The following is a 12,195-nucleotide window of genomic DNA, read 5'->3' as shown; positions in this document are numbered from 1 at the left end:
GATGCCAGTCAGTGGGCTGCAGGCTGGGAAGGCGGGGAAGATATGCAGCCAACTGCTCCCTTTGTTCCGCAGATGTCCCCCAGCATCACAAGCAGTAGTGAACAAACTGGGTCTCAACCATTCGTTGGTCCTTCAGTATAGCGACTGCTGCTGCCGAGGTGGGCTAGACCCCCCGGGTATCTCCGGTTGTTCGGTCCCTCTTACATTTCATTTCATTTATTATTTAATTTGTTGTGTCGTAGGTGGGTGGCTGGTGGTCAGAGGACAACTTGCTTGAGTATGTTCTCTCCGTCCACTATGTTGGTTCTGGCAAGACTCCAGTCATCGGGCTTGGTGGCTAGCACCTTTACTCACTGAGCCACCTCACAGGTCCCCAAAGGGCTTTCTCTTACCTGTGGTTTAGAAAATAGTAGCTACCTCTTGCCTTCAGTGACGCGTTGATTTCACACCTCACTCCACTGGAATCTGACTTCAATCCAAGGCCCCTCTCCAGTATTAATTTACTTGATTCTCAAAACCTCTGTCCGGTTGACCACCGCCCCTCCTCCCTACCTGGCCTGCAGGTGCTCACTACCTGCTCCCGCCCTCAGCACACTTTCCCTGTTTCCAGCTGCCTCTTCTGAAATTCCCCCTCAAGGCCCAAAGCACTGGTCCCTGTCACCACCTGTCTCCTCTTTCATCTGCAACTAACCTTTGGAGTGGGTTCTCTCTAAGACCTGAGTTGCGAAATCACAGCCACAGGCGACAAGCCAAGTTCCCAGAGCTGGAGTCCCGGTGTGCCCTCAAGGAGGCGCCCCACTGTCCCATGTCCCCCTCTCACCGCGTCATCGGGGACACGCTCCCTGACCCTCTCTCCCAGAGGCGCCTTCTGGTCCTTCTGCCTGGACAGGGGAGGCGAGGAAGGGCGGCGACCCGGGGGCGGAGGGGAGTGGCCGCCGTGGCCTATTTCCGTGAGCACCACGAACCGGGTTCAGGGAGCTCAGCGCCAGCTTTCCCCGTCCACGCAGCCCTGTGGGCCCCGGCCGCCCGCGTCCATGCAGCCCCGTCGACTCCCGCTGCCAGCGCTGCTGCTGAGCCTCTGGCTGCTGCCGAGCCTCGCACTGGCCGCTGCTGTCACTGAGCCCACGGACCAGGAGTACACCGAAGTCCCCCGGCAGCCCTCGGCCATGGGGCTGCCACGCGGGATCCTGCAGCTGGCGGCGCGCGCTGCGCTGCACTTCTTCAACTTCCGCGCGGGCTCGCCCAGCGCGCTACGGGTGCTGGCCGCCGTGCAGGAGGGCCGCGCGCGGGTGAGTGAGCCGCGACGCGGCGGGACACGCTCGGGGACCCCAGCGTTCCCAGCTTGTGTCGCGGGCGAAGCACTGAGCCTTCCTCTGCCTTTCCGGTATTTCTGAGGCCAGAAATAGCGTGTTTGGGAACGTGAGAAAAGGGTCCCACGAATAACAGCCCCTGGTCGGGGTACCCAGTGTGGGTGTTGGCATGCGCACTGTGTACCAAATCTATCCATGGCTTAGACTCTATGGTTCCTACCAAAGTACGGGAGGTGTGTCCAAAAGCTAAGCCAGCTCTCTGCTTCGCAGCCGCGTTGTTCATGGCAGGCCACCGGTGCAAGGCTTCGGGATAAAGTAGTAAATGTTACTCAGGGGTCTGAGCAGGGACCATTCAGTTCTGGTGTCCTCTTGATCGAACCAGGGAGTGACAGGCCCGCAGTCTTCTGCATAACTGAAAGCGCGAGATCGATCGAAACTTTTCAGCTCCTGGATCGCTTGCTGATTTCCAGGCGTGGCTGTAGTTGTGTTGCTCTCTTCCTTAAACAGAATTTTAAAGTTACACAACTGCGGAGTCCCGAGGCAATGAGGCTCCCGGGATGTTCCACAAAGCCACAGATCCGCAGTCTTACATCTTCTGTAGAGCCTAGCATAAGATTTAAATTGATGGGATGAAAAAGTTCATCCTCCATCTAGCATCAGATGATGTGAATCACCTTTGCGACTCTCAGCCTTATTTCCTTATTTCTAGTAAAAGGCAAACTACTGTGATTGTTAAATAAACCGCAACAACAAAACAATCTTTACTGTCTCAGGGACAGTCTCTACTCCAGGCTTCATCCAGCCTTTACTAGTTCACCAGAGAAATGAAGTCACCACTTAAGAGCTTGTCTTCTTAGAGGAAAGAGGAGCCCTGAAGACAGCCACCCTCGCTATTTGGGGGAGACTTCTCTATTAAAACAAAGAAACAAAAAAACCCCAGACTGACGAAGTTCACCAATTTTCAAATACCAGGGCTTATCTTCCTTCAATCCAATATGATTTTTAAAAATCATAAATAGGACTAGTGTGATAGCTATTGGGTAGAGGTGCCTGCTGGCAAGCCTGATATTGTGAGTTTGATCCTCTGACCAGGAGGTGGATGAAGAGACCTGACTCCCCCCAACAAGTTGTCCTCTGACTTCCACGTGCCTGCTACGGCATGCATGCACACACATAATAAATAAGTCTCTCTCTTTTTTTTTTTTTTTTTGAGACAGGGTTTCTCTGTGTAGCCCTGGCTGTCCTGGAACTCACTTTATAGACCAGGGTGGCCTCGAACCCAGAAATCCGCCTGCCTCTGCCTCCCAAGTGCTGGGATTAAAGGTGTGGGCCACCACTCACCCAGCTATAAGTGTCATTTTTTAAAACTCCTAAAATACCTTGCATTTCTGGGCTTTTTCAGCTACCCCTTGGCATCCTTACAAAAGAAGCTAGCTCTCAACACCTGAAAGAGAGCTCACTCCTTTCCCACCAGCAGGAGCGTTGGTGCTGTTCAGCATCTATAGTGCTTCACTTCAAGGTGACCCTAGCTCATCCCAAGAAGTGTGCACACACGAACGCAGGATCACAGATAAACGAGGGATGCAAGGCCCTGAGAAACAATGTTACATTTCCCCTTAACCTCCCTGATAATTTAACACTTATGTGACTGCGGGAGCCAAGGAAAAGAGGCCACTGTGCCAGGAATCAAGTTCTTCCACAAATCCAGTGAAATTTTCCTTCAAAGGTTACTAAAAGTCCACCCTTAAAGACGATCAGGCAGGCCAGTGTTAGCATCCTTAGGAAAGCCGTTTTTGTTTGTTTTGTTTGTTTTGTTTGGGATGTTCTTGTGGTTTTGAAGCGCTCAGCCTCCCAAGTGAGAACACAAACTCAGCCTGGTGGGGATGGCTTCCAGAAAGGTGGTTGTGGGAACTTCTGCTCCAGTGACAAGAGCAGCCACATCATTCATCCAAAAAGGACTGGTTGGTAGAAGGCTACCCTTTGTTCTCAGTCTTTACCCCCATGGCACCTTGGTAGAACAATGCACTAGGTCACCACACTGCATTTCTCACTCACTCAGGACTGGGCCGGGGGGGGGGGGGAGCAAGTGGATGCCCGAGAGAGAAAAGTACAACGGATAGATAGGGATCCCTCTTCATTGGGGTTGAGTACTTCTTTTCAGCATGAGGGGCTGGGACTAAGTGGGTTATTCAAAGTAAGGGCCCAGCAGCAACTTATTAAATCAATTTAAGTGAGTCCAGTTGTTTTGATTTTGGGTTCTATTTTGAGTCTATACCCCAGGCATGTGTCCTACCACTGAGCTATATATAGCCCTAGTTCTGTGTAATGAAATGATGTGGGATATAGACCATGCATTCACATGATAAAACCAAGAGCAGTGTTTCAGATACGTGCATAAACTCGGTCGTGATGAGGGACGCAATTATTGCGGTATGTTTCATCTTAAAACAAAACAAAGCAGACAAAAGCATGAAAGCCAGGCACCCAAATGACTCCAGATCTAAGATTACCTTGATTCTTTTTAGTGCTTCAGGAGTCCTCATTCTAGAAACACTGTTGCCCTCTGGTGGTCAGATGCAGCAATCACTGCAGATTATGGTTTAAGAAAGAGCCAGGACCAGGTCTCCAGTTCCCTAACTGCAGAGGAGACTTTACAGCCGCCTGTGTTCTCTGCTCTCCCTGCCTGCCTGGTGTGGAGAAGATTCCAGGCAGTAATGAAGGGTCTTAGGTTACTGGTTGTCCTGGATCAGGCCCAGGGGGTTCTCCATTACTAGATATATTGCTTTCACTGAAATTTGGGGGGATTTGAGGACAGTTTCCTGGGCATATACTTCCTAAGAAAGCAAACTCATTCTGGAATCATCTGGTTTTGGAGAATTGACAAACACCCATGTATTATCCCAGACAAGACACAATGCAAACAGACAGGCAAGGTGCAGTGGGAGAAGGGGATTGCCCATGCTTTATTGCAATAAAAAACCAGTGAGTATAAATGGATCCTTTTATTTTTATGGAGGGCCCTGTAACTGGAACTGCATGGGGTTTTCCTAGCGAGAAAGCCCATCCATAGCACATCATTTCAGTTTCCTTCTGTTTTGGTTCCCCGCCCGTGGGATCTGTGCTTGCAGAGGGTGGGATGCCCAACCCTCCAACCTCCCTTTCCCCTTTCCCCGCAATCCTGGCTCGCTCAGAACAGCAAGAGTTAAAGAGGCAACCTCATCAATTCTTTCCGGAGCATTTAACTTGGATCTTGTGAGTGTGCTTGCTAGCGTGGTGGTGGTGATGGTGGTGGGAGTGATTTGGTTTGGTTTTGTCATCTTGACAAAAACAAAGTAAGAAGGAACCTCAGCAGAGAAAAATGTCTTCATCAGATCAGCCAATAGCTAAGTCCCTGGGAGGTGTTTGCTTGGTTATTGTTTGATGTAGAAAGGTCCAGCCCCTGGGAAGGTGGTCTCTGGTGTTTTTTTTTTTTTTTAACAGTGGGTGCTGAGCAACCCATAGGGAGCCAATAAAGCCCTGTGATCTTGCTTGAGTTCCTGCCTCAACTTCCCTCATTGAGAGACTGTTCTGGGAAAATGTAAACCAGAGAAATCCTTTCCTCCCCAAGTTGCTTTTGGTCATGGTCTCTCTAAGCAGTAGGAAGCAAATACGGTCAATGGCCTTGACACAGTTGTATACCTATTCTTCACTGCTCACCAAACATTAGATTTCTAACTAGGTAGTAAGTGAATGGCAAGTGGCCAGCCCGTAGGCATGTAGGCAAGTCACCAGGCCACCCTTGTCGGGCCAGAAGGTAGAGCAGTGGCTGTACTTCCAGGATTCAAAGTACCATGGATCTGAAGCAGGAGCAAAACGCGTCCCCTGGGCCACACAGATCCAAATGCACACACTCCACTAAGAAAGAGCCTCACCACTTTTCCATCTACGGAGCACTTTAGCCCAGTATTAGACACCTAATCACGGCTCCTCTTGAAGGCGTGCCTCCATTAATGTCAATAATTCAGGGTCAGTCTTAAGAATAGGAAAGCAATGAATACATTATGTCGAACGCATTACATGGACGCTAACACTGGGGACCTCAAGAGGCTGCGGTGCATACGCAGGAGGAAAGATAATACAAGAGGAAAGTGAAGGTATATTTTCTTTCACTGAAAGAAAGCTCTTTACCACTTTTAGGGCCTTCACAGGACAACAGCCAGATCAGAGGCACCCCTGTGTGGACCATGCTCGCTTCAGACCTGCACCCTGCCTAATGGGGGAGACAGTGTAGCACAGAGCAGAGAGGCAGCACACTCCCACCCTGGCATGACAATGCTTAGGCACAGTATAGTCTTTGCCCCATCATTCCAGCTCCCAGAGGGCAGAGTCTGAGTCTGCATTGGGTGTGGAGTGTCAGCAGGGGTAAAATATTGCCTGGCTTTCTTTGCAATTTGCCCCCACATTGCCTAAGCTAACTGTACCCCGATGAGCTAGCAAGTGGGCAGGCACACCCTCAACCATTCCGTAATAAATTGACTTTGTTTCTATCCCCTCTCCTGTTCACAACACTTTAATTTGGTTTCCTATGTGTAAAACCAGGATGTTTGTATTTACGTGGTATTGGTAGTGTTCCACATAAAGCCTAATGGGATTCTGCCCTAGCGGCTTCCTTTAAGGCTCCGAATGGTGCTACTGGAAACTGAACGCAAATATGCAGTGCCCAAAAGAGTGATTTTTAATATTAAATCATACACAGTTTCAGTGACTGCTTAGCAGAGAGTCATTCCGTGCTTAGATATGCACACATGCAGCCCCGACAGTTGCAACTCACCCGGAGAATGTTTATTAAATCAGAGAGCCAAGCCTGCACTGGTTAAGGCTAGTAGGCATAACAAGTGTCCAGTCTGGGTTATGTGTTATGGTTGTTCAGGGCATATCTGCCCCTCGAGTCCAGTTATGAAACAGAAGCGTGTGTGTACTTGCAGAGAAGATGTATGTGAATCCACAGGTTCACCCAGGGCACGTGTCCACAGCAAAGATTACCTTAGGGAATCACAACTAACTCTCTCTATTCCTTCTTATCACCATATGACAAGTTACCCTGATGCTAGTGGGTTTGAAACATGAAATTGAGTCCCTTGTAGTTCTGGAGGTCAGAGGTTGAACATGGGTCACCCTGGGCCGACAACAAAGTGTCCCAGGGGAAGCCCCATTGCCTTGTCTCTTCTTGGTGTCATCTCTGCTCTTGGTTCATGGTTCTGTCTCTTATCCTCAAAGCCGTCTGTGTCACATCTTCTGTCTCCAAAATAAGCTAGGATAATCTTACCAGTCCATACGATTAGTGAGTGACCCTGGGGAAACACCATTACGTGACAATGTCTATAGAGTCATTTTTTTGCCCAAGCACACCAGTCCCAAGGCCCTTGAAAATACTTCCCACATTACCAGGCATTATAGTTCTTGGGAACTGGCTGCCCTCGCTCCCTTTGCTTCGCTGCCCTTTGCTTCGCTCTTGAAACAGTGGCAGTATTTTATTGGAACCGCCTGTCTTCTGTCCAACTTCCTGGACCAGGTGCTGCTCTGACCTGACTTTTGAACGGCTTTATTTTCTCTTTGTGGTCGTGCCTTCTGATTATACCAGAAGCTTCTAAGGGTCAGGAGGTGTCACATGACTTCAGTTCCTGCGCTACGATGGCACAGGCCTTGCTGCAGGCAAGGTTCAGATAACTGTTAAATGAAATCACAATAGCAGCGAGAGTGCTGAGATCACTGGGAAACTTGGAGGCGGACAGGCCAAGGCCCTTCTCCCTCCTCACTGGACAGAGGAGACCTTGGAAGCTGTGTACATCCTATAGCTAGCCTTTCCTTCCACTATGGGCCCAGAGATGAACCAAGCTGTGGACAGGTCCTGGCAATTTCCCTTCTGGTTTTCTTCCCTAGATCAAGAACTCATATCCAGATTCTGCCAAATGGAAGTCAACACACCTTTTATCTTGGCCCACTGAATCAGGCTGCTAATGCACAGTGTCCACAGGAAAAGATTTCCTTGTGCTCCACTGGCTGTGGCCTGTTCTGACAGTAACCGACTTTTGTGATATAAACTCAGTTTGTTTTATCAACCCTTGCCTGGAAGGAGAAAATGCAATAATATAATTCCGAGGTATAATGTAATTTGCAGTCTGTCCAGAACCTAAGAATGGTACAACAATTTTTAGTCACAAATGAGTTCTTTTTTCTCCAGCTGAGCCTGACTCATAAAAAGCAACCTTATGAGGTAAGGAGGTTTGCCTTTCTTGGAACAGCGTGGCATTTATGCTTTCTCACCAAAGATGAAGCCGGAGGGGACATTTAGAAGCAGAATGTTAGAGTGGTGTGTCCCAGTGGTGTGAAGGGAAGCCGCTTAGCCCTTGACAGCGCGACCTGCTTCTTCTCGTGTGCCCACCTCCCCACCATGATGGAGAGCCCCCAGATGTGGCCCTAAGAGAAAAGGAGCGGGGCCTGGACTTAGCTAGCAATGACAGAGAGGAGAAAGGGGGCAGGATTTTGCTGGAGCATGGCAATTCCTTTCACACATGAGCTTCGGGTGACACCATCCAAGTTCTTGTGTTGTAAATGAGCTTAGAGGGTTACATTTGTGGCTGTGCTCTTAAGATGGGCGCACATCTGCCATTTATCTTTCGGTCCCTCGGTTTCTGTACTCTCTCATACCTTTATGCTCACACCTCACAGACCAACGATTTCTACAGTAATTCAGAAACAAAGCAAACACTGAGAAGCCGGTACCATTAGAGCCTAGGAAGCGTCTCTCCAGATGCAGAGGGAACCGTCTTGGATCCATTAGTATGAAAATAACTTTGCGGTTAATGATGAACAGCTTTTACTGAAAATAAGACCCGAATTAGTAGAGCTGCACTTAGAACCTGTGCTTTTTACTTTTTGGTGCCTACACAAATGCCATATATAGCCGCCGGCGCTGGCACAATGGTTCTTGCTTTCTGTGGTTCGTTACTCGTGGTCAATAGCAGAAACACTAAGTGGGAGTTTTCAGAAATAAATAATTGCTAAGTTTTAAATTCCTTTTCATCCTGATAGTATGAAATCTCATGCTAGCCCACTCTGTCCCGCCCTGTATGTGAATCACCCAGTTGTCTAGTGTACCCACACTGTAAACGCTACCTGCCCGCTAGTCACCTGGTGGCTATCCCAGTTATCAGGTCACCTGGCACAGCATCATGGTACTTCTGTTGAAGCAACTCTATCTACTAAGGATACTAGAGTTAGCATTAGCAAAATGTTAAATGTTATCATGGAATATTATAGTTGTTCTATTTTATTATTGTTCGTTCTCACTGTATTGGTCAGGGTTCTTTCATGGAACAGAACCAATAAAATGTACGTATAACTTAGTATGATTTATTAGCTTGCCTTACATGGTGAGAGGCAGGATGGTCCCTGAAGAATGGGAAGCCCATGAAACCAATGGCTGCTCACTTCTTTCTAAGAAGAAAACAAGCTAATGATTCAGTCCTAACGTGAGGCCAAAGTCCCAGAGTAACTGTGCAAGTGTCTATTCAAAGGCTGGCCAATCTTGAGTCCGCAGATAATGGCTGCAGTAAAAGATGCCTGCCCAGGATGTTGAATGTACGAGACCAGAACACAGTGTACATGCATGCAATTATGAAAGAACAAAATTTACTATTAAAAGTAGTCACTCAACTTCTTTCAAAATTTTAAATAATTCTAAGCAAAGTGCTCCATAGGTCCAGAGGAGAAGTCCCGAGTGAGTAAGCTCCTCCTCCTTCCATTTCCGTTCCATCTGCACTTCGAGCTTGTTAGACCCACGTTCAGGGTGTGTCCGCCCTTCTCCCTCCCATTCATCACACGGGCAATCATCTCAGGAAACTCTCACAGACACCCAGAAGTGTGCTTTACTAATGTTCTAAGAATTTCTCAATCCACTAAAGTCAGCACCTAAGATTAGCCTAACAATCCCTTACTGTGCCTATGTTACGGACAGTACCATAGACAAACACCACATATGGGGCTCGGTATTGTCTGTGTTTCCAGGCATCCAGTCCAGGTTTTAGGACACAGCCCTGCTGTGATGTCTAATATCAGTTGTCAACTTGACTACATCTGGAATTAACTAAAACCCAAGCAGCTGGGTACCCCTGTGAGAGATTTTTCTTGATTCCAACCTGGAGGTTGGAAGACCCACCCTAAATCTGGGATCCTGTGAAGTCAGAAGGCTCACCTTAAATCTGGGCCACACATTTTGATGGCAGCTCACCTTTCGGACATGGGAGAACAGAGCTTTGACTCTGCCCGTTTCCCTCACTCTCACTGACAAGTTTATCTGCCCTGATGCTGAGGGGTGTCTTCACTGGTGTTAGAACAGATTCTTCGGGACTCTCACATAGACCAAAGGCTGGCTGAGACATCCAGCCCCAAGGGCTAAATATCTACTGGATTTTTGGCCTTTCTGTTAGGAGACAGCCATTGTTGGACTAGCTGGGCCATAACTTGGAAGCCATTCTAATAACTCCAATCCTTTTTTTGGAGACAGTGTCTCTCTACATAGCCCTGGCTGCCCCGGAACTCACCTGTGTAGACCAGACTGGCTTCAAACTCACAGGGATCACATGCCTCTCGTTAAAACCGTACACCACCATGTCTGGCCTAGATCTCAGATCTGTACCGACCTGCACAGGCTTTCCAGGTTGCTGACTGCTACAGTCACTGAAGCCTCTCCTGAAAGCAGGAAAAGCACCAGAAATCCTGGTGTGAGTCGTTTAACAAACTTCACCGAGACCAATGTATTTGATTATCCAGATTCACTTATTATGAGGAGCAAAGAATTTAGGGACTCTACACAAAAAACTTGAAACATAAAGAAAATAGTGAGTCTGGCTCATTGCTTCTAGCATCTCTGGATAAACAAAGGAAAAGAATGAACTCAGTAATACAATTAATTGCCCAGCCCCAGATGTGTATAAAGAGTCTAAAGTTTTCTCAGTGTCCTGTGGAAAAGTCTCTCCAGCAACCACGGAGTTCAAGTTGTAGAAAACCAAACCAAAGCCCTAACTCTGAGATTGGCTGAATTACAACAAAAACTCAAACCCCAGCCTCAGAGGGTGTCTAGAGTTTAAATACTAATTAGTAAGGCATGAGATCCTGTAACTTGGGATGGAGATGTGAGGGAGGATCCTACTGAACGGAGAACTTTGACCCTGAAGATTCTCAAGGGTTTAATCTCACCTGAAGAAGTCCCCATACTTTTCCCAGTTAGCTCTCTCTGCCTCATGCTTGTGGATAAGATGAAGTTACTCAGCACCATGCCTGCCTGCCTGCATGTCTGCCTGCCTGTCTGCCTGTCTGCCTCTTGCCTGCCTACTGCCTGGTGCAATGCTCCCCAGTGTGATGGCCATGGACTCTAACCCTCTGGAACCATGAGCCAGAAATGAAACGCTTTCCTGTATAGTCTGCCTTGGTCACGCTGTTTACGACACTTGCTCTTGAGAGGGGAATACTATACAGCAAAGTACAGGAAGCAATGAGTGAATTTTCTTTAAAACTTGGAAGCCTGCCCATACCAGACTGACAGTTGCTGCTGAAGCAGAGGATGGACTTACCACCTTGATTCCTGAAGCATCATACCTCGATGCTCCAGAGACCCCAGGTGTTCACACTGACCACGATGCTCCAGAGACCCCAGGTGTTCACACTGACCACACTTTGAAGGAAGCTCCTGATTCTGACGATGGCCCTCCCTTTACTACTGAACGCTGGTTGCTAGACTTACTGGTCGCTCCCTGTCCCTCAGAACTTCAGCAGTCCCACCCAGCAGCTAGAGAGAACTTCTCCAAGTGTGGTCCTGGGGCCAGCAGCCTTGATGTCAGCTGGGATTTGTTGAAATGCAAATTCTCAGACTCCACCCCAGACTGACCGGATTAGTCCTCAGTGGGTGGGCCCAGCACACAGAGTTTTAGCAAGCCCCCTGGGGCACTCTGGTGAACACCCACAATACAAGAATAAAGTCATTAGAAGAGACCTCCTCTAACCTGGCCCCTGCCCAGTACTGTGACCCCAACCCCAAGTCTACCCTGTGTCAATGTGTCAACTCTCCAGCTGGGCTGCTCCTGAGTAGTGGATCACACTCCTGTCTGGAGCAGTTTTTCTTTCTCTAGCTTGTGTTAGTCCTAACCTTTTCTGGCACTTTCCACAGCTATCCTGAACCATGCTTCCATTCACAATTTGTCCAAAAGGGTCTGCCCTTGGGAGTCCTTCTACATCTTTGTGACCAAACTGTTAAGGATTGTATTGTATCTTCCCAAAGGGATCTGCTGAAGTCCTAACCCAGCTGTTGAGTGTTCCCTTACTGTAGAGAGTCTCAGATGTAACCAAGGGATGATGAGGTCATACTGTATTAGCCTGGGCCATGAGAAGACACAGACAACTGCATTCAAAGGCAAAGACTGGAGTGATGCAGTTGCAAGCCAGGGATGCCCGAAAGAGGAAAGATGGATTCCACCTGCAGTCTCAAATGGAGCTAGTCCTGCTGACACCTTGACCCTGGACTTCTAGTCATCAGAACTGTGAGAGGAAAACTATCTGTTGTTTTTAGCCACCCAGTTTCTGTTCTTCTGCTATGAAACCCTAGCAATGAAGCACACAGACCCTTCCTGGCCACTCCCTCCCAGAGAAAGGTTCTCATCTACAGGAGCTGGTCTCATCTACAGGCACAGCACAAGGTCCATCTTGAGCCAAGGCTTTGTCTCACCTCTTCCTCATGCACACACACCGGCACCCAGCTTGCAGTCTCCTTTTTCTTTTTCTTTTCTTTACTTTTTTCTTTTTTTTTTTTTTTTTGTTTTGTTTTTGGTTTTTTGGTTTTTTTGGTTTTTTT

General features: G+C 48.2%; 1 protein-coding gene across 1 annotated transcript in view; it reads left to right on the top strand.

Annotated features, from left to right (window-relative positions):
* Positions 1–825: 825 nt before the first annotated feature.
* The window catches only part of Rarres1 (retinoic acid receptor responder 1), a 36,888-nt gene continuing 25,518 nt past the window's right edge, over positions 826–12,195 (top strand). Inside the window, exon 1 of the mRNA XM_029537805.1 lies at positions 826–1,289. Coding sequence (XP_029393665.1) covers positions 1,035–1,289 — 255 coding nt within the window. The 5' untranslated portion in view covers positions 826–1,034. The remainder of the gene's footprint in view (positions 1,290–12,195) is intronic.

This window comes from Mus pahari, chromosome 4 (assembly GCF_900095145.1).
Source record: "Mus pahari chromosome 4, PAHARI_EIJ_v1.1, whole genome shotgun sequence".
NCBI lineage: Eukaryota > Metazoa > Chordata > Mammalia > Rodentia > Muridae > Mus > Mus pahari.
The sequence above is the reverse complement of the archived record's forward strand: the minus strand, read 5'-3'. Positions and strand labels throughout refer to the sequence as shown.